Source organism: Podarcis bocagei (genome assembly GCF_964188305.1).
Source record: "Podarcis bocagei genome assembly, chromosome: 6".
Lineage (NCBI taxonomy): Eukaryota > Metazoa > Chordata > Lepidosauria > Squamata > Lacertidae > Podarcis > Podarcis bocagei.
Window position 1 is genome coordinate 38,831,388 of NC_138130.1, and position 22,596 is coordinate 38,853,983.

The window sequence follows — 22,596 nt, forward strand, 5'->3', positions numbered from 1 at the left end:
CCTGTTTTGAAGCCCCATATGATTATGCTAAAATTGCACAGGCAATATTAGTGCTCTGTTTACCTCTTCATATACAAATTAAATTTGTTAATTTGACCAAACATTCTATGTACCTATGCTTTTAAACTCAAATACCTGGCTGGGTCAGGAAGGTAAATAATGTCTCCTTGTGAAATGGGGGTGGGCTCTGTTGGGTTCAAGGAAACAGCACCACTCCTTAAGAAACCTTTTCTGGATTCAGAAAATCTAAGAAATTACTGGCTGGGTGCTAATCTACTATTTTTGGAAAAGGTTCCTGAACAGGTGGTCATGGCCCGATCCAGGCTTGTGTGAATGAAATTGATTTTCAAAATCCAGTCCAACCTGGGCTTAGATCCATTTTCTTTTGCACAGAAACTGCCTTGGTCACCCTGTATGACAACCTCTGTTGGAAGAGAGATGGGGGAGTATGTCCTTGTTAATTCTGCTTGATCTCTCCATGGTTTTTGATACCATTGGCCATGGTATTCTGCTGGTGTGGCTGCTCATGTTGGAATGGTCAGCACCTCTCCTAAGCTCAGCTCCTTTTTCAAAAACTAGCATCTCTGAAAGGGCCAATCCACAGGCCTAAAGATAAGCATTTCATAGCTACTGGGACTGGTAGGTTACTGTGGAAGATGCTTGGTTTCCTCAGGGGAAAGTGCCTGTATGGGTCCTGGTTCTGGTTCTATGGATCCTGACCTTATGGCATGCCAGCTTGGGAGTCACTGGTTACCTAAACACCGGCATCAGGCTCAGAGCTAGGAACCTAGTTTAGCTCTTCAGAAGAGGACTCTGTTACCTTAGTTGTGGCTGGACTCTAAGGGTCATGATAGTTCACTTCAATTTGTGGCTATCTGGTTGTTTACTTTACCATTACTCATTACTGGTTCAGGGATACCTTGAGGCAACTATAAACTGAAATGGTTATTCTGAGAATGAATTCTAATAATTTCTTATCCCCTTTCAGTTACTTTCTATTAACTTAAATTCAATCTTCTCCCATCCTTTGCTTTTCTCTTAAGAGATTTGTATTGCACTTATAAGCACATGCTGTTTCTCAAACTCTAGATGCTGAAAGAGCAAGACTCTGGCATTTCTGTTTTTAGTTTTAAGGTGAACCTAAATATTAAAACACACTGTTGATTACTTTGTCACACTATACAAAGATCCATCACGCATGCTTTGGTACAGTGTGTGCCAAAACAACCTCCAAAGCAACATTCTGGATTTCAAATGATACATGCCAATGATCAGATAATAAAAAGGGATTATTAGTCTATGTTCTGATCAACATGACCTATTAACAGGATTACCATCAAATCCTTCCTGCTGGCTGCTTTCTTTTCTGCTTCTAAACTTGCTTCAGATTCTATTAAATTATTCCCAAATTTCAGTTTGTGAATGAAAAAGTAAAAGCTCTGGCACTGGGCCACATAATGAAAACACAGTGTGCATTATTTTTATTGCAGTGAACAAAGGCTTCTTATTGTTTAATGGAGTCTATTGGGTAGAACCCAGCCCGCATAGTTCTAATTTTTGTTAAACCACAAACAAGAAGTTTTCTAAGCCCATTTCATGGAAAACAGAAGGGAGACATACTTAGCCGTGAAACTTAAAAGAACTCTTTGTTGAAGAAGCTGGAGCCTTTTTAAGTATTGGCATTTTCATTATTTGTAATGAAATACTATTTTTCTAAACTTTTTCCATCTCTATTTCAGTCTCTCACATTCCACTGCTCTTTGGGGATTTTTAATTTGGCTGACGGACAAGAAAGAGAAACCCCAGGTACCTCTAAATGCCACTAACATGCCTGGCTCTGGTAATATTATCCCGATCTGAAGATTTGCCTATCTTGGGGATGCTGTCATAGTGAAGGACAGCTTTATGAACATAACCGGCCCTCCTTTGTTTTTGTGGGTTTACAGAATTTGGACATAAAATAAACAACCGTTTTTGACCTACACCTTATATACAGAGTCTAGGCTGAAGCAATTTAAATATATATTTCCATTAGAAGTGGCACAGCTGAGTTGAAGAAATACATGAAATGTCTTTCTTGTTCTCTATAATCAAGGGTGGTGGGAGGAAATGACAAAATTCTGTAAGAACATTCATGGTGTGTGTGTGTGTGTGTGTGTGTGTGTGTGTGTGTGTGTGTGTGTGTTTAAATCAGTGTTAGAAAACATTGGCTGAATTGGAAGCATTTAAATCATCTACAGGAAAATATATTCCCTTCCACTCCTCTCCGCTAATTGTTCCAGATTTTTCCACAGCTGTGTTCTGATTACGTTGCTGTGCAACAGACTGAAACAACTCCATTCTATTGGCTAAATAATACATGCTTTTCATAAAACCCTAAAACGTTTAAAAACAGCCCCCCTCACCATCACAAATGAGGCTCCGCAATGAGAAGGAGGGAGACTGTTAGCAGCATTCAGTTTTCTACCATTCCTTTGAGAAATTATACGGGGAATATCTGAGATGTGAGTCACCTCAGGAACTCCCATGTAATAATGAATTCACCCTGATTGTTGTTGCCAGCCTTGAGGGGCAGATAGCTGGCTAACAGATTAAAAAGCAAGGAGGAAATTAGGGCAGAGCTACATGTGAAAATAGCAGTCACATTTTGAATTTGCCCCTCTGGTGTTTCTTCCCACCCATTAGCAGAGGTCAATGATGATGGGTGGGGGTGTCGGCAAAGAAATGCGCAGCTTAATGTGCACGATAAACACACAGGAGGATTTGATACCAGGCTGTCCATGCAAATCATCATGTTATAGTTGCTTATGCTGAATATTCACTCAGTGCATGTGCATTTTGGAACTGCCACAGATTAACATGTTCACATGGGGTGTTAGGGCTGGGGTATGAGAAACGTAGCCAAGCGCTGCACATGTTTTATTTATGGTTTTCATATATTTCATACGTGGAAGTGTCTTTTTGAAATATATAGTATTCCAAGTCATTCTAAGAGTTATTTTCAGTCTTGCATGCACCAGACTTAATGGTATCATCCAGATGATCACTCATGGCTTGTAAATCATAGTTTATAAACCATGTTTTATGAAGCTACAGACGAGCATCATGGCCACACACGCCTCCTTGGCCCCTCCCTCTATTGTCATATTTCATATTGAGTAACAAACCATGATAATAAAACCAAGTTCTGATTTAACTGGTTTGGATAAAACTGGGAACTCTGGCTTAGTGCAAATCAGGTTCTTCATGGTTTGTGAAGCCAGGGATGAATACCCAAATGTGGCCACTGCTGTTATTTTCGTATTGAGCCAAATGGCAAAAGGAGCTGTTTTAAAATAAAAATTGTGTTCCGGTTAATGTAGCCTTTTCATTTCATCTGCAAAGAGCTGGTGTGCTTTTTTAAAAAATGGCTTCAATATCACTCGTATAAACAGCCAGAGGTTTCTGTCCTCATAGTAGCACGTAAATAAGGTGGATTTAGCTTCCTATTGTGACTTTATGGAAAATAGGATGAAGTGATATATGAGAGATGCAGCTGTTGTGCCTTGGCAATGGAGAGGAATCTGTAAAATTAAGATCAAAGGGAAGCAACACATCTGCTTACAGTATGGCAGCTGTATCTTTATAATGGAAGAATTGCTGGGTCTAGGATAAAATTAAAAGGAAGATTATTTATATTCAGGTCATAAAAGATAAAAATTAAGCCAATGAGAAAAATATTGTTTTTAAAAAACAATAGCCTCGCCAGAAATTAGAAAAAGAAAATGGCTGCAATCCAGCCCTCAGGCAAGTGCTTTTAAGTCCCACAGATATCAGTAACACTTAAATCAAAGAAGTTCACTCAGAGACAAATTCTATACGAGCACCAGGATTAACATGTGCACCAGAGATCAATTCTATATGTGCATCAGGATATGATTTTTTAATATTAATTTAATATGAAGGATGATGTAACTGAAAGCTGTGGCCCTCAGGAATGTGAGCCTCAACAATTCCACAAGATCTGCTATTTCAGAAATGCAGCTCTCTGTGTTCTCAGAGATGAGCTGCTACTAGGCTGCAATAAACATGCAAAAACCTGAACTCCCCACTTTGCAGCCAGGACTTCTTAAATGGTTGGTTACATACAACAAACACTGCTGTCTTTCACAGTAGGCACATATGAGGTTATGCCCTTTGCTGACACATGCTGCAAAGTACTGATATCAACCGAACAATGGCTTCCCACAATATATATTTATTTAGTTTTTACATGTCAGTTAGTGAAGAATACCAGTCTAATAATAAAATTGCCAGTCCTGGACCAACACTACTTCTATTTTAAAATTTGCTTGTTTCTGTAGTTGCTCCCGGATGCGAGCAGAAATCGCACGCCAGGGGCAAATTTTCATTGTGTGAGTAGGCAGACATCACTAGATGTCACCTATAGTGTATATGAATAATAAGTACAGTTGTATTTTGGAAGTCAAAGGAAGTCCGTTCAACTTCCAAAATGTTCGGAAACCAAAACGTGGCTTCTGATTGGCTGCCAAACGTTCAGGAGCCAAAATGTTCAAGAACTAAGCTGTTCAAAAACCAAGGTACGACTGTATTAATAGCACGATTTCGGTTTATTATAGGAATTGTAATAATAAGAGAGAAGGAGCACAGGTGGCAAATAATTGTGTTTCCCAAATATGGAACCAGCTCAGTGATTTGAACGGTGGTGAAGTTGTTGGTGAATGATTACTACACTGAATGCTTACTAAGCTTTTATTGCCAGGGGAATGGCTTGGATCTGATCAAGAACAACCAAATCATTGATCACTGTACTTGTCATTCTGGGGCTGAACTGAGATACATGAGTTATTATAGTTAAATTGTTCAGTAAGGACTTGGTATTTCCTTCTCTCCCTGTCACACAGCTGCAACATTCTGTAGGTCAAGACCATCTATCTAGTTCTTCAGGTTTGTACTTTGAACGTATTTCTTCCTGAATAGCACATTCTGGACCCTCCAGATTAAATAAACTTTCTCCAAGAACACACAGATTTCTTATAGTAATCTGATCTTTCTCAAAGTATTCCTGGCTCTCTGACACCAAATGAACCATCAAGGTACTCAAGGGGTCCACACAAAATCAGAAGATATGTGACTCTTTATGAAATACTGCCATAATACAGAACTGGAATGTGACACAACACATGGTAAATATGGAATTCATTTTCCTATTCCCAGGAAGCCTTGTCCACATCAATCCATCTGTTGCAGAACCTTTGTGTACTAGCTTCTAGGATACTCAGCTCATACCAGAATCTGGTGAAGCTCCTGGGGCTGACTCACCATTCTGCATGAACTTAGATCAGTGTTTCCCAAACTTGCGTATCCAGCTGTTTTTGAACTGCAATTCCAACCATCTCTGACCACTGGTCCTGCTAGCTAGGGATGATGGGAGTTGTAGTCCAAAATTAGCACAAGTCTGGGAAACCCTAGACTAGATGATCCTCGTGGTTCCTTCCAACTCTACATTTCTATGATTCCCCGATGGTTTGGCATTGCAGGGCCAAAGCCTGCAGTGGTACCTTTCATGCTGTTTGTTGCCTATTATTACTTTTGCCCATATAATACCCTTTTAATAATAAATAAATATTATTTTAGGGATGTACAATCTGCCAGGTTCCTTTTCTTGAATGCATGGGAGGGTGCACTTAGTAGCAAACTTATGTTTGTCATGTGAAAAGTGTGAAAGCCCCCCCCCCCATGTAAACATGGTTGTGTGGGCTTTTAAAATTAAAATGTTACAGGAAATGTTGCATTTTCCTGATGGCTCTGTAACTAGAATACCAAAATTCTACTAGGTCCAATTCTGTGTAGCATTTTAACATTGAACCTCAACACATAAATGACATATGTAACTAAAACGAACGCACACAAGCAAATACTCACCTCCACGTGTTGGCAAGTTTGAATTAATTTCGCCAAAAGTGTTTCCAGTTCAGTATTTCTCTTGATAAGGTTGGTGAGATTACTTTCCAAGTTTTGCTGTTTTTTAAAAAAAGATGAAAAAGAAGAGAGATTTATTATCTTGCACCATTCTTAACTATAATTAAATACAGTACATACATGGAAAAGCATCCAAGATCGCAGTAAATCGGTCTAAAGTTGGGCACTGTTGCACTGTTGGATGTAGCACATAAGTGGACTCAGTTTTAGCCAAGAATGTGTAAAATACTGGGCACCAGACATGGTTAAACTAGGTTACTGACAGAAGGAACACTTCCATTGACTTCAAATTAGTCAAATACGTTGCCCTGTACACAGATGGTAAAAATCTGTGGATAATAAATACATGGAGTTGAGAGTGGGATTCTGCTTGCTGTAGCCACTTCCAACCTCTGCATTTCAATTTAACTATAGCTTAGGCATATTCAAGGGATGCGGGTGGCGCTGTGGTCTAAACCACAGAGCCTAGGGCTTGCCAGTCAGAAGGTCAGTGGTTCGAATCCCCAGGACGGGGTGAGCTTCTGTTGCTCGATTCCAGCTCCTGCCCACCTAGCAGTTCGAAAGCACGTCAAAGTGCAAGTAGCTAAATAGGTACCGCTCTGGAGGGAAAGGTAAACGGTGTTTCCGTGTGCTGCTCTGGTTCGCCAGAAGTGGCTTAGTCATGCTGGCCACATGACCAGGAAGCTGTACGCCGGCTCCCTCGGCCAGTAAAGTGAAATGAGTGCCACAACCCCAGAGTCATCCGCAACTGGACCTAACGGTCAGGGGTCCCTTTACCTTTAGGCATATTCAGGATACAGGCTCTTTTCGTGAGATCCAAACCAGGGCCTATGATGGTATGTAGGGTCTTCCCAGACTCCCAGATGAATGCATGTATAGGTCAGGAGCAGAAATAGTCTGCACAGTCCCAATTGTCTCCCTCCACATGTTCCCTGAAAAGGGCTACACATCTGAATCATTCATAGACATACACAATGATCCTTATTAGCTTTCACCTGGGCACATGAATGGGAACGTCAATGCTTGCCATTGTAAGGGACCCTGGCACTAGGTGATGAAAGAGCTGCCCGGAGTCAGAGCAGAGAATATTGAGCCAGGTGGACAAATATTCTAGCCTGGTATGATATGGCGGCTTCCCACATCCCTGTTTATTTTATAAATGCCCTTGAGGTCGAGACCTTTGAAAACTTTTATTTTTGAAGCATTTCACTGGAAAATCTGCTACAAATATAATGTGTTTATTGTGTTTCTCTCTGGGAAAGCATAATATCTGCTTATCTGCCAAGGACTGAGGATAATATAAAGTATTAACTAGATTAAATGCCAAAACCACACAATTAAAAAACACAACCCACCACAAAAATAATATTTGATTTACACTTGACTTATTTTTAGAATGCTTTGTTGATAATTTATTTCACTTATTATATTAAATTCAGATGTTTGCTCAATGTTATCATACTTAAGGTACCATTAACCTTGATATATTGATTCTGCTAATAGCAATTTGTGGTATGCATCCTAGTTATAGCTCATAAAATGGTTTCTTACGCTTCTACATTTAAATTCTCCTATTCTTCAAGGAACTACATACTCATACATCATAGCATAGGAGCCAACTCCTAGTGGCCAAGGGATCTCCCCCCCCCCAATAAAATATTTGAGGGAGCTGGGCCTTCCCAAAACTGATGGGCATTGCCATTCAAATGGTGTGTGTTCACTGTGTCATGTGATTGATTATGCAAGGCGGGGCTTACCCCCCAAATATTTTATTTAAGTCCCCCCCCCCCCGCATCATAGCCCTCTACCCTTTTTATCCTCACAATAAGGGCGAGGTAGGTTAGGCTGAGAGATATTGATTAGTTTACTTGCAACTCCCTGGTCTGATATTCTAACCATTACACAACACTGACCTTCATTTGATGTTCTTAGTTCAATTCCTTTCAGACATGAAAATAAATGGCTTTGTTGGATTGCTTGGGTGTTGGATTCAGATTTCCCCTTCCCCTTAGAACATGATACTAGAAAACATAAATATCCACCCCGAGGCAATAGTTGTTGCTGTTCTTTATATCTTGCTTCCCCCCCCCCCAAAACCAAGACTTTGGGCAGCTCATGAAAATTAAGCACAGTTAAAGTAAAATAAATAAAACACAATTAGCTAAAAACATTAAAAATTTACTAATAAAAAAGCAATTAAACTATCTGTGGAATTAAAACCACAAATAATGCGGTACTAATTTTAAAAAGATTTTAAAAAGATTTAATTTGGATTAATATGACAGCTAGACCACCTTTTTGCAGCATTCCCCTGTTAAATGAAATTATAAGAGGAGGGCTTTTAAAATTCCTAATAAGAAAAAGGATGATACTCATCACGCCCAACATTTTTTCCCTACTGAAAGGAGTTCAGTGTCCTTTCAGTTCAGTGCTGTATCACCGGTAATTTAATCTGTTTCTTTTACTAATGGAATTCCTTTCTCCCAAGTGCCTATTTTCCTAGAATTTTTTTTAAAATTCCTTTATGTCCATCTAGTTCTTTGGCTAGCATTTACTCCTTTTTGTAGAATAGAATTCTTTTGTTTCTTGCTCCATTTTAGGTATACTCTCTGCGTATTGCACTGCTAGTACTTGTTTTCTGTTTCCCTTTTGAGGGATAGAAGTTTTGGATTTTCTTTGACTTATATCAAATAGTACTTGCAACTGAGGTGCTGCTTTGCACTGATGTGACTCTAACCCACAATCTAAAGAAGCAGTGTGTGTGGAAGAAAGCAAGATACGGTCATAAAGTGTTGAAAGGTTGGGCATACTTTTTCTAAAAGTAAATAAATATATCTGTTAGCGCAGTTATTTGATGCCTGCACCACAGCAGGTGTCCAGTGTGTTTTATAATCACTCTGTATATTTTATTAACTGATGATTTGCTTGTCCATCTTTCATAATGTGTAAATGTGTGGTTTTGTTTTTGCAAACCACTTTGAGCTTTTTTTTCTTTTTACAATCAAACAGTATATGTTATGAAATAAATATGACATAAATAAAGAATAGTTTTCATTCAACTATTTGTGCACTGATGTGTCAAACAAGTCCACTGTGCCATATCAGCAATGGAGCTGCAGTTAACTGCCTAAAGGTAAAAGTACCCCTGCCTGTCAGGGCCAGTCGTGACCGACTCTAGGGTTGCGCGCTCATCTTGCTCAAGAGGCAGGGAGCCGGCGCTGTCCGAAGACACTTCCGGGTCACGTGGCCAGCGTGACGAAGCTGTGTCTGGCGAGCCAGCACCAGGGCCGCACACGAAAACGCCGTTTACCTTCCCTCTATAAAGCGGTCCCTATTTATCTACTTGCAGGGTTGCTTTCAAACTGCTAGGTTGGCAGGAGCTGGGACCGAACGACGGGAGCTCATCCTGCCGCGGGGATTCTAACCGCCGACCTTTCAATCAGCAAGTCCTAGGCTCTGTGGTTTAACTCACAGCGCCACCCGCGTCCCACAGTTAACTGCCTAGTCATGGTTAATTCTGTTGTTACTTTCCTCTTAAAGTATGATTTTTTAGAATTCTTTGCATATAGATTTTGAAATTTTGCTTATTCTTTGTCCATCCCATTGCTCCCTGCCTCACTCCTAAAGAATTACTTGGAAGAAACCATTTCCCTGGGGAGAAAGAAAGAAAGGCATTTATTTTAGTTCTGGAAGAGACTGGGATTATTAGATGCAGAAGTTACCTTCCCTATATTTCTTATCTACTATTTTATTTATTTAATACCTCATCTCTCAGTCTGGCAGACCCATGTGGACGCTTACAATCCCATCCACTGTTTCACAGCTGCCAACATCCACTCGGAGGCTTTAGCATATATATTACTAAACCTCTGGAACAATGAATAGCAAGCCAGATTTCAGGGAAAAGGATTTTAGGAATGATGAGAATGGAAATCAGCAACTGTAGATTACTTCCGTTCCTATCTTCAGTTGATATAATGTGAATCAACCCTGAAGACTTCTGCTTGAGTACTTGTTCACATCTTAACCATCAAAGTCTCCTTCATAATACTCATGTGAAACACCTAAGAACAGCCAAAATTGTGCGGCCTCCACATGCTGTTGGATTACAATACTCATAATCTCTAACCAGAGACCAGGGTTTCCAGCTGTTTTTGCACTACAACTCCCATCACCCCTAGCAAGCCTGACCAGTGGTCAGGGATGATGGGAACTGTAGTCCAAAAACAGTTGGAGATCCAAGTTTGGGAAACCCTGGTAGCTGGAGTTCATTGAGTTGTCATCAAAACACATATGGAAGGCATCACATTGGTTACCCCACAGATTTTTGAACGATACCTTCCACAATATGTATATAAATTTTTGAGCATCATTTATAGATTCTTTAAGATTAAAATGTTCTGTTGCAGCATCTTCTATTTTTATATGTGAGATTCATAGGACAGAGAAGCTAAATTAGGCCCTGCTTCAGAGATAAGAAGGGTGGCTACCAAGGACTAGAGTGAATAGGTGAACAAATGTTTTTTTAAAACTATGATTTATTATATTTTATTCAAGCCCTTTGACTTGGTGAAAATTGGGCCTGGAGGTGTATAATTCGGAAGGATTTTGGCTCTCTCTGTAGTCGTTCTTTTACGGAACAGCTATATTTGCAGTGGGTCAATTTAGGCCAAGCCTCAAATGCCTAAAGCTTAATATTAGAGATGCTGAGGGACAATAACACTGTTGATATTGATATGGCTAATAATAGAAGATGCCTTGGCAGTTCAAGGGAAAAACACAATAAGAAACCATGGAGTGGATTAATTGGCCAGGACTAGTTTTTTTAAAATTTAAAATGTAATACAAAAGAGCCTACAGTCTCAATGTTTAATGTTTTCTATTTAAATTAATACATATTCTATTCTCCTGATTTTTCTTATTAAAACTTACATGTAAAATTCAAGAGTAGCAGAGGAGATGAAGAGATTAAGCCATGAGCAGAACACAGAATTCTTTTTCTGGCCATTTCTAGCATGCTTTATAAGTCCTTTAAAGTTACATTATCTTCATCAAAAAAAGACTGTTTCTGCTTAATGTCTTTCCCCTACCCAAAACAGTTATTTCTCTGATCCTTGACCTCAAGAGAGAAAAACCAGACAGCAATTTTGAACTGTCCTCAGGCTTTTTGCCTGTTTCATTGGTCCTCTGCCTCCTTAATCACATATACAATTCCCCCATCAGTTAATTCATCCGTAACAAGTAATATACATTCATTATCCTACCCTACACAGTCAGATTCTAACACAGGTTAATACCCACATAACTCAGAGAAGACAAATATGTTGTCCATCTAGAAGAAAAGTGTGAAATCACTACAAATCAATAGACACACAGAGAATAGTTTTAAGTATAATCATTGCTAATAATTAGCTGTATAGCCCGGCCTACAGTATTTATGCAACATATAATTAATGCCTTTTAGGTGATGAATGAATTGCCTATGCGGTAGCTAAAATTTAATCACACCGACTTTAAAGTTTAAGCCATAGTGTGCCATTCCAGGGGCAATTAAACTGGCACAGGTGTTTGAGGAAGTTGCTGGAAGGCTAAACAGATTTTAACAAAGTACTTTTCCTCTACTACTCTTAAAAGCATCAGTAGAATCTAGGAACCACCAGAGCACCTAAAATTTTGTCTGCCTCAACATTGCAACTCATGTATCTGGAAAGTGCCCTGAACGAAAACACTCCATTGGGACGGAGGTCTCTGACATGCAAGTCACATTTAGGCAACCTCTATCTGACCCCATTGGTATTGACATATTCATTCCTACTGATTTAAATAAACGGGTCTGTTCTAAACTTGACTAATTCTGGATCCAACCTTATAATCTTCCTAAGCTCAGACAGACAATAGGGAGTTGAAGTTCCACTTAAAGCCTGATAACATACATATGCTAAGTAAAAAAAGCCCCTAGCTTCACTACAAATTAATTGCTGTCCAACTCCAAAAGCCTTATTTGAATGATGATGATATATACAGTGAGGCTGCACAATCTGTGATGCTGTAGCCTTTTAGTATGACTTCTCACACTCTTGAAAGCACCCCTTTTTTGTAGATTGGGTAATAAAGACTTAACTATATACAAAAAGGACAGAAAAATTCACTGAGGATAATTTTCCTTTTAATAAAGTGAGGTTATTAATTCACCAAAGTGGGGTTGGGGTTGGGCAGAAAGGAAGAAGTGAAACCTAAGATTCAGGAGCTAAGATTCTCTGAACCTCCCTCACTGCCACCAAAACAGTGAATGGAGAAAGGAACTGGGATCCCAAGACACATATACCCAAGACAGGATCCTTCTGAGGAGGAAGAGGAAAGACCCCATTTGTTGCCTGAAAAAGACCTGTCATTCTGAAGCTTCAGAAATCAAGCAGGTCAGAATACCCTAGGGAGGCTGCCATCATGCCTTGGGAGAGTCAAGGAGGTGGGAATTTCTTTCCTACCAGAGGTAGGGATGGCCACTAACTTAGAGGGCTTAAAAAGAGAATGAAACAAATTTGCACGAGATCAGGATATCAGTGGCAGACCCTTCAAGTGTCCCTATTTTCCAGGGATGTCCCTGACTCAGAGAAGCCGTCCCAGTTTCTGAATTGATCCTGGAATGTCCCACTTTTCCTTAGTAAACTATTTTCATCGGAGAAATATTGGAGGGTATGGAGTTGTCCAACCCCTAAGCAGTCTGAGGGCAATCCTGTATAGGGAAGTTTTTTTAAAATGTTTAATGTTTTATTATGTTTTTATATATGTTGGAAGCTGCCCAGAGTGCTGGGACAACCAAGTAAGATGTGTGGGATGTAAATAATGAAATTATCTTTATGGAATTGGACATCCCTATTTTCATCAAACAAATGTTGAAGGATATACAATGGCTATTATCTCCAGTATTAGAGGCCACATGACTCTGAATACAAGTTGCTGGGAGACAGGTGTGGGACAGAAGGATATTGAACTCTTGTTCTGTTTAAGCATACCTTAAAAGCACATGGCTAGTCTTTGTGAGGACAGAATGTTAGACTAGATGGGACTTCCTACCTATGTTCTTACATTCCCAGAATGTTCTATGTGTTGGCCAAGGAGGCCCAAGATGCACTTACTTTCCTTCAGCAAACACAATCTAAACCTCACCTTGTGGTCTCAGGTTTAGTGCAAGTATACTCATTCTGTTGTTAAGGAGATATTTCAGCATGATGAGGGAAGGGCACAGTTGCAATCTTATTAATGGAAGGCTTTGTGAGGAGGCATGGAAGGTAGTTAAGACCCCTCTATCGTCATCGTCCCCCGTAGTAAACACCCTCAATAATCCAGCATAACCTCCAGTGATTCATTCTTTAGTGTTTTCATATAATGCTTCATATAAACAAAGATGTATAAATATATATGAATACCCATCTATTTATAGGGGGTAATTTGTCACTACCAGCAAATTAAGGACAAGCAGAATAATTCTGAAGAAATGTCAACTTTGTCCAAAGGCTAATGCAGTCTTTGCACTTGAGAAGATGTACAAGAATTATCTATTTAATGAATTGGGGTTCTAAGAAAGAGAAATGGTACCTAACTTCTTTGTAGCGTGGTGTGTGTGTGTGAAAGATGCCGATCCAAGTACCTGGGCCCCACATATCCATGGGCCCCACATGTCCATATGTGTCCTGTTTTGCAGGTGAGAATTTTCTATTTGAATAAGTCTGGGGTGAAGAAGGAGTGTCCAGTTTGGTTTAAAGATGAATAACTATCAGAAGGGAGATGAAGAGCTTTGACGTTGCCCACCAGCAGTTAGCAAACTAAGCAAGATGTTTACTTGTTTACAGTCTTCTGCACAATGGTGAGACATACAGTATTGTACTCATTTGTAAATCTATATATATAAATTAGCAGGTGCATATTTTACAGAAATACTGGCTCTCTCTTTTTTGGTGATACATTTCCTCTGCATAAGAGGCCACACAAGCCTTTCATGCCCTCACATGCTACCACTAAAAACTTAAGATTGCTTCTGATAGCTAAAAAGGCAGTGAGTGTAATTCACTCAATACATGTGCAATATGTTCATGGTTGAGGTGGCGTGGGAGGAAAAATATCTCCCAGCAAATGACCTATAGCACTTTCTACCAGCTTCAGCCCTCAACATTATTCCTGAGGGAAGTTTCACCTGTAGAGTGTCTTAGAAATCCAGATGTACAGTGACAAAACCATGAATTCCTAAGCGTGTGGCGGTCTGTAGACGCAGGTACTTCAGAAGATTTTTAAACAGCACTAAGGCACAATTATCATCTGGTTCCTTGATACCAAGTGATCAGGAATACCTTAATTTTTTTTGTTCCTTTTTTGTGCCTCTCATTATAGCTAGAATTAGAAACTGGGGTATTACAAGGCAGTTTGCAATGGAAACTTCACAGAAGCCGGAGTTTAGTCAAGTGACCTGCATTTGGTATTTGAACCTCTTAACTTCACACATCACTAATGGAAAGGGGCTTTGCAGAAGCAGGTAAAATATTGTTTTCAGAGCCACTGCATTTCTGCAGTGTGTTTGGAAAACTGGTATATAAAACCATCTGTCTACCCAACTTCATTTATTTTATGACAAAAATGGGAGAAAACTCGCTCTTAAGTCACTCTATACATAATATTACATACTTGCGATTAAAATACACCAACTTCCCTCATTCCCCTTGGGCCGGACACAAATCAAATAATATAATATTGTGACAAGCATGAAGAGCAGCCAAGAAAGCCTAAGTGGTATATACTCCAGTGAATTCTGCAAGACAGCTGTGCATGTGCTCCAATATTTATTATTTCCCTTTCTAGTGTTTTTCTGTATTTAATTGTGTTTCTAAAAGAAATATATATCTACATACACATATACTGGAATGTGCTGTGGTTTTGCAGAGAAGGAAAAGGAGTCCTAGTACAGTGGTGCCTCGCAAGACGAAATTAATCCGTTCCGCGAGTCTCTTCGTCTTGCAGTTTTTTCGTCTTGCGAAGCACGGCTATTAGCGGCTTAGCGGCTATTAACGGCTTAGCGGCTTTAAGAAAAAGGAAACATACTCGCAAGAACTCGCAAGACGTTTCGTCTTGCGAAGCAAGCCCATAGGGAAATTCGTCTTGCGGAACGACTTAAAAAACAGAAAACTCTTTCATCTTGCGCGTTTTTCATCTTGCGCATTTTTCGTCTTGCGAGGTACCACTGTACAAACCAGCCAGAAGCTATTTTTTTTTTAAAAAAATAGTACATTAAAAAAAAATCTATTCAGGTGGCTTTTCATGTATTATAACCACACTACAAATACAGAATGAGCAGTGGTAGTACTGGGTTCTGATCCAGTGCTACAGGTCCCAGTGACTACACTATGGAGCTTTCAGCGCATATTTACAAAATAAAGACCTTATGTTCACTGGGAAATGGAACAGGAACGTCAGACCTGTGAGACCTATTTTGCTTTGCGCTAGAGGCGCACAATTTGCAAACTGGAACATAGTCCAAAAGAATTAAATAATTCTAAACCCAGGAATTAGCTTTCAATAGCAGAACTGAATGGGGCATGCATTCCTTTCACGCAAAAGCCAGTCTTGGTCACCTTCCCCCACATGCCCTGCTTTCTCCATTTCAGTGATATAGTCTGGGGGGTCATTTTTTGCTGTTGCCACAGATAAACAATTGGGACTCAGAAATCCACGAGGTTCCAATTCAAAGCGCCCAGAGATCTACCATCAGATCCCGATTTATCTGCCTACCTCATTGTACATGATACTTGCCAATAATCAGTTAAGATTTAGGAATTAGTTGTGTATGAATTGGTTAGATTCCTTCATTCAAAACCAGATACCAATTAGGCAAATAAACTGCATTGTGCAATGAATAAAAATGTTCAAATGGCTTGGAAGAAATGTAGTAGTTCTCTATATTACAGATAGGGAATCTCAAGATGTTGTTGGGCTCCAACATCCATCAGCACCTGCTGGCATGACCAAGAACCTGCTCCACAGGTGGCTGACCACCTGGAACCACACCTGCATTTTCTTAGGTTCCATGATGAAAGAAAAATGGGATATAAAGGTAAGAAAATAAACAAACATATGGAGGACCACAGTTCCCCATCCCTACCACACTGAGAACACAGTATTTCCATTTGTTATAAAATGCAGTTTGCATGCAAAGGAGATGGAGACTGTAATTGATATTGGTGCATGTGAATACAAAACTAGGGAGGTGATACAAAAAGGCTGGTTAAAAAGGGGTGGTTATTTGTATTTGGGGAATCTCTCCCCAAAAGACAAACAAGTTTTATCCAAAATCATACAAACATTTGATTGAAAGCCTCTGAAGCTGAAGGAATAATTTATTTCAAATTTTTATTTTTATTTAGATCAGTTCTATGGAAAAGTAAGTACTACACCAAGCATGTTATCTAGTTCTTGTTGCCCTTGCAATTGAAGGACACTGTGTTCTCCATCACTATTCTGATTATATGGTCTGCTTCATAACCAGTGCATAATCATTAACAATGCCAAATGCTTCTTATATTTGTGTCTATATACCACTTGTTCGGGCTTCAGGACTCATAGATGTAACGAAACATTTGGCCATCAGCAGCCTGCAAGAAGCCGACAGCATGAAACAAGCTTATAGGATTGTCTAATCAAGTGCAGCAGATGTGCACTGTGGACAAATAGTTCAAATGTTAGATGTCTAACAGTGGACAGTTGTGTATGCAACATCTGGTTCAGTTGCATAAGACTAAAATCAGATTTGGAATTTTAATAGCTTGGCACAGAGTACTATTTTTAAGACTGAATGACTGGAATATGTAGGTCCTGGTATTGTCTTTAAAATATGACCTACTCATTGGAGTTGCACGGTCTCATTATTAAATCGGTGCTGTGCTATTATTTATATTAGCGTCTAAATAGTATTTTTGAAGTGTCTAAACAACATAATGCTTGTGAACATGGAAAGAAAGAAAGAAGCAAAGTCTAAAACTGATGCTAAGATAACATAAATGGATTGAGCATGTGACATACCACATTACCCTTCCGGAATGAGACCATGCAACGCCAGTATTATTAGGTTCCATTTTTAGAAAAGGCGCAAGTTTGATTTATTATGGTTAGATGACTCTTAGAAAGCAACAGAAGTATTGACAACTGCCATGTATGATCTGCAATATCCAGCTACCTATCATCAGCAGTCTTAAGTTGAGAAAACAGTGTCAACACTAAAGCTATTAAGCAAGAATAACAAATCTTGTAAACACTTTGAGAAAGGCATATGGGTTGTTTTCCTTTCCTTTCTTCCTTTGAACTTTGACACTGAAAATCAAAGAGCAATGCTACATTTGTTCACTTTTCAGCTACTAGCGCACACTTCTTTGCTCCTGTTCTATCACAAAACATCTAAGGTCTTTGACCTAGAGCAGATTTGTCATCATTGGGAAGTAGTTAAGAGGCAGATCTCTCAAGATCAAAACTGTGCCCCTGAGACTTCCTATGAATTTATTTACTTATTTATCACAGATACATGTTTAACAGGCATTATATATTTTAACCCCTAGCAACATACTCTAATGTAGGAGGCCCCAAATCACTGCAGCTTTGACTATTACAAATGACTAGTTTGCAAATGGTAGTTTGCCCCATTAAAAAAAACTTGTGAAAGAACTAATTAGTTGAAGAAAAGTTTATAGGGCTTAAAGAAGGGTGAAAATAAGTATACCTTTAATGTTTTACAGGTAGTAGCCACAAAGGAAATGGGGAAAGATTATGAGAGACACTAATGCCATGTAGCCTGACTTAGTCTTGACACTGGTTCCAGGTTTGATAAGACTGTACACATCCAATTTTGGCATTTAGGCCTGTTGCCAAACTAGCTCCTCCCACCCCTCCCCACCCCGTGTTGATGACTGGGTGGTTAGGAGAGCATGTAGGCCCCTCTCTGCCACCACAGTGGAGGGGGCACTTTAGGGGACACTTCACCACAGTGGAGGGTCTAAGCCCCCCCCCCATGGTGGGAATGGAGTTGTTGCAAACAGTACGTGGCAAAAAATACACCTGCCTCTCACATCTTCTGCCCTGGCCAGCATGAGCTGGAAAGGTTTCAGATGCAGCGATGGCGCTGCCAGTCTAATCCTCCTATTAGAATAGATTTGTCCTTTGTTTTAATTTGAGCTAATCTATACATTACACAGAATGAGGCAGAAGAGTGAAGTGGGGGGTTGTTCCAGTGTAAACATACTCTGCAGTAGAAAGCTATCACATCAGAGGGAGTGCTGTGCAAAATCTGTCTGAGCAAACAAAGGGAGCTTTCTTGTACAAATGGAGGAGCATTCAAAAATATGATCTCCTTTTTGCAGCCTGAAGTGAAAAGGTTTTTCACTGCATAATTTACCACCTCAGTGTTGCACTTCATTCTATGTAATGTGCAAAGTGTCTTGTAGTTAGGCAAGATAGATTATAGAAAATGATTTGGGGAAAAAAAAGATGTGTTTCTTTCAGAATGTTAACATGAACCCAACTAATATTTCAGAGTATCAGCATGAGCCTGTCTCTGAAATTATATTCCTGTTGTAAATACATTACTAAAAGTTAGACCCACTGATTTCAAATTGAACCTAAGTGATGCCTATTAGCATATACTTTCCAGGATAACAAAGGCTACTTATATTGTACTTAACAAAATATAGACCAAACCTTGTCCTGTCAAATTACATTAAATCCACAATGTGTTACGGATCTTGTTGTGGCTAGCTCCCATATCCATGTTGCCTAAGCCATTTTACTCTAATCTAGATTCAAATCAATGGGTTGGTTCAGATATCATGCCTAAACCAGAGTTTAGCATTTGAAAATGAGATACAGCAATTCTTGGGTTGCTCCCTCCTTTTTCAGGCACAGTTGCAAATAGGAATTCAGAAATTTGCTTGTGTTTTACATTATTCACAGTTTGCTGGGTTATTGGAGCCTAACAAACTGTGGTTTGCAGTTCATCTAAAATGAAAATGGAGTTTTCAAACTCCTACTCATGCCCATGTTAAAGAACAGGAGCCTGAGGTTCACTGTGGCTCATTTTCAAAACATCCAACTATTGTTTCATCTGAACTAGGCCAGTATGTATTTTGTCCAAAGCAAAGTGGTTCTGTGACATTTCCAACCACAGAAGTGAATCACGTCTTGGTCAACATGTGTTCTGAACTTCTGCAATGCTGAAGCAAACGACACTTTGAGACTATGATGTAAGTTTCACAAGACAGCATTGCAAATACAATACAGTATCTAAGATAACAGCATTCCAGACTAGGAGAGGAAGCAACCCACCACAAGCAGCATAGCTAAGTGGCCACATTTTGACATAAACTTGCTGTAATTGTAGCTTCTCAGAGATGAGCAGCAACTGCTTCTTCTCATCTCCCAACACTTCAGGCTAGACCACTACAGTAAATGCAAACAGATGCACTGAAATTATACACAGTCTAATTATAAGCATATGCAAACTAGCCTTTATGTGCAAAAATACAAGGGTAGGATGAAGAACACTGAGCAGGAGATGAGGTTGCTCCTTCAGGCAGGAGAGTGTCATTTCAGAGGTGGCTTAGTGAAGGACTGGGTTGGCCAATCATATTTAACTCCGCTCCTTCAGGAGAGTGTCATTTCAGATAACACATTGCTTCCCAGAAGCCACTGCATTCAGAGGAGCCATTCATCTGTAGATCTTAACATACCTACAGAATGGTATTATGGTATTATGAAGGTAGCAATAAATTCAGCTTTACAGACCCCTACAGATAGACAGTTCTCCACATGGATGTAGTGACTGTTTGTTAAAATTATGAACCCAAAGTCACATGGTTGCCTATAGTCTTGATCCAATTGTACTGCAGCATGAAAACAAAAGGCAAGAGGGGGAAATTCTCCCCTTAGTAAAACAAATAGCCAATCTTACATTGAACCACTTCAGCAGAAGCAGGGTTCTAGCAACCTCAGTTCCACAGATTACAACCAGCTGAGCTTGAGGCAAGGAAAAGTTTTGACTGCAAAGCCTGGATACAAAGCATTTAATTTGTTTTACATGATTATGTGTTAAATTAGTTGTACCCTACAGAGAATAATAATTACACCACTAGAAAGTTAAAAGGATATGGCATGTGAACTAGTACATATGTGCCTTTCGAACACATTTTTTCTGTCTGCATATATTGCTAATTATCTCAGCACTTAACTTCTATAATGAGTAACTAACTTCTATGTAAAATATAAAGGTCATTCAGCATAGCTGCTTGGCAGAATTAAACCACAGAATCCCCCGGTCCCTTTGCAAGTGAAGTGACCTCTTTATGCTTCAGTCAATCTAACAGGATAATTGTGAATCGTATGTACTTCCAGCTCTTGACACACATGCGATGGACAATGTTTGTACAAGAGAAGAACTAAGTGGGCTTATTTGAGCTTGTGTACACATTCTGTTTTATCTCTTTATTTCATCAAGACTTAACATCAGTCTTCAGAGATAGACAGGTAGTCTAAAGCACAAGAGATCTCAGGGCTCAAGTGTACTTGAATTTGGCCCACCCTATATATGGGACGCGGGTGGCGCTGTGGGTTAATCCACAGAGCCTAGGACTTGCTCAGTCCCAGCTCCTACCAACCTAGCAGTTTGAAAGCACGTCAAAGTGCAAGTAGATAAATAGGTAACTATCCGGCGGGAAGGTAAACAGCGTTTCCATGCGCTGCTCTGGTTCGCCAGAAGCGGCTTAGTCATGCTGGCCACATGACCCAGAAGCTGTACACCGGCTCCCTCGGCCAATAAAGCGAGATGAGTGCCGCAACCCCAGAGTCGTTTCCGTGCGCTGCTCTGGTTCGCCAGAAGCGGCTTAGTCATGCTGGCCACATGACCCAGAAGCTGTACACCGGCTTCCTCAGCCAATAAAGCGAGATGAGTGCTGCAACCCCAGAGTCGGCCACGACTGGACCTAATGGTCAGGGGCCCCTTTACCTTTACCTTTATATATGTGTGTATGCTCTGCTTTTTATTATATTTCAGAGTTAAGTCTTGCCATGAAAAACAAGTATGAGGTCGTAAGATACATTTAAGCCATGGGTTGCGATTCAGTAAAGCAAGAAAAATGACTAAGGGACAAGAGGAACTGATAATAGGAGGAGGTCTATGGCAAATTGTACTTATTTTAGAACAAAATTACACAGGCTCACCCTGTTAGCTGCTATCTCATCTGAACATGGAGGAGTACTCTACAATGTGAGGCTGAGATACCAAAGTGATAACAGACATGGAAGAGGTTAATTCAAAACAGAAGGATAAGGTAAATATATGTAACTGATTATATTTATCAAACTGCAAACATTTACTCATTAAAAGCAAGAATCCTAACTCACTTTGCCACTCAAATCTGTCTTAAAACTTAAAACAATCATGTATGCAATGATTGGCTAATAATTTCTTTGGAAAACATCATATATTCTCAGAAATCTCATATAAGCAGTGTACCAAGCCTAGAAAACTTGAAAGTAAGTTTAGAGGATGAACTAATATTGATATAATGTGTTCCCTGAGTCTTAACACTTTAATGTTAATGGCTATTTTTCATGTGATGTGTTATCAAGATTTAGTCTGTAGCATTTCCTGATTAAAAGACGAAATTAAAAGACGCCTGCTTCTTGGGAGAAAAGTGACGACAAACCTAGATAGCATCTTAAAAAGCAGAGACATCACCTTGCCGACAAAGGTCCGTATAGTTAAAGCTATGGTTTTCCCAGTAGTGATATATGGAAGTGAGAGCTGGACCATAAAGAAGGCTGATTGCCAAAGAATTGGTGCTTTTGAATTATGGTGCTGGAGGAGACTCTTGAGAGTCCCATGGACTGCAAGAAGATCAAACCTCTCCATTCTGAAGGAAATCAGCCCTGAGTGCTCACTGGAAGGACAGATCCTGAAGCTGAGGCTCCAATACTTTGGCCACCTCATGAGAAGAGAAGACTCCCTGGAAAAGACCCTGATGCTGGGAAAAATTGAGGGGACAATGAGAAGGGGATGGCAGAGGACGAGATGGTTGGGACAGTGTTCTCGAAGCTACCAACATGAGTTTGACCAAACTGTGGGAGGCAGTGGAAGACAGGAGTGCTTGGCATGCTCTGGTCCATGGGGTCACGAAGCGTTGGACATGACTAAACGACTAAACAACAAATTTCCTGATGGGAAAAGCAGAAATCCATTGTGTTTCTGGTAAAGAAGATCACATACCTTTAACATGATAACAAGATTCACCCAATCTACAGACTGACAAATCTGAATACATTAAAACAAAATACTATTCTTTCTTTTTATCCCTATAATAATGTTTTGCCTGAATGTTAATTCATTTATTGCATTGCCTCAGCATTCAGGAAGATAGTGCAGAGTGCCTTCATGTTTCTTTAAATAAGATCCCATAAGGCTTTTACAGTACTGTGCAGTGTCTTCCGATAACCAAAAAAATGTGCTAATGCTGACTATATATAGCAAAGACATCAGTGATCAAGCAGGGATATTAGTTCCTGAGGTATCCTAGACCCATGTTGTTAACA

General features: G+C 39.7%; 1 protein-coding gene and 1 long non-coding RNA gene across 6 annotated transcripts in view; one reads left to right on the top strand and one right to left on the bottom strand.

The window, feature by feature from the left end:
• The window catches only part of LOC308588649, a 45,368-nt gene extending 30,322 nt beyond the window's left edge, over positions 1-15,046 (top strand). Inside the window, exon 2 of the long non-coding RNA XR_014008861.1 lies at positions 14,925-15,046. This is a non-coding gene — a long non-coding RNA (uncharacterized lncRNA). The remainder of the gene's footprint in view (positions 1-14,924) is intronic.
• MID1 (midline 1) overlaps positions 1-22,596 on the bottom strand; it is a 285,842-nt gene that overhangs the window by 24,448 nt on the left and 238,798 nt on the right. For all 5 annotated transcript variants that reach the window (XM_081197048.1, XM_081197049.1, XM_081197051.1 and 2 more), the window contains one exon: positions 5,926-6,021. In XM_081197048.1, coding sequence (XP_081053174.1) covers positions 5,926-6,021 — 96 coding nt within the window. The remainder of the gene's footprint in view (positions 1-5,925; positions 6,022-22,596) is intronic.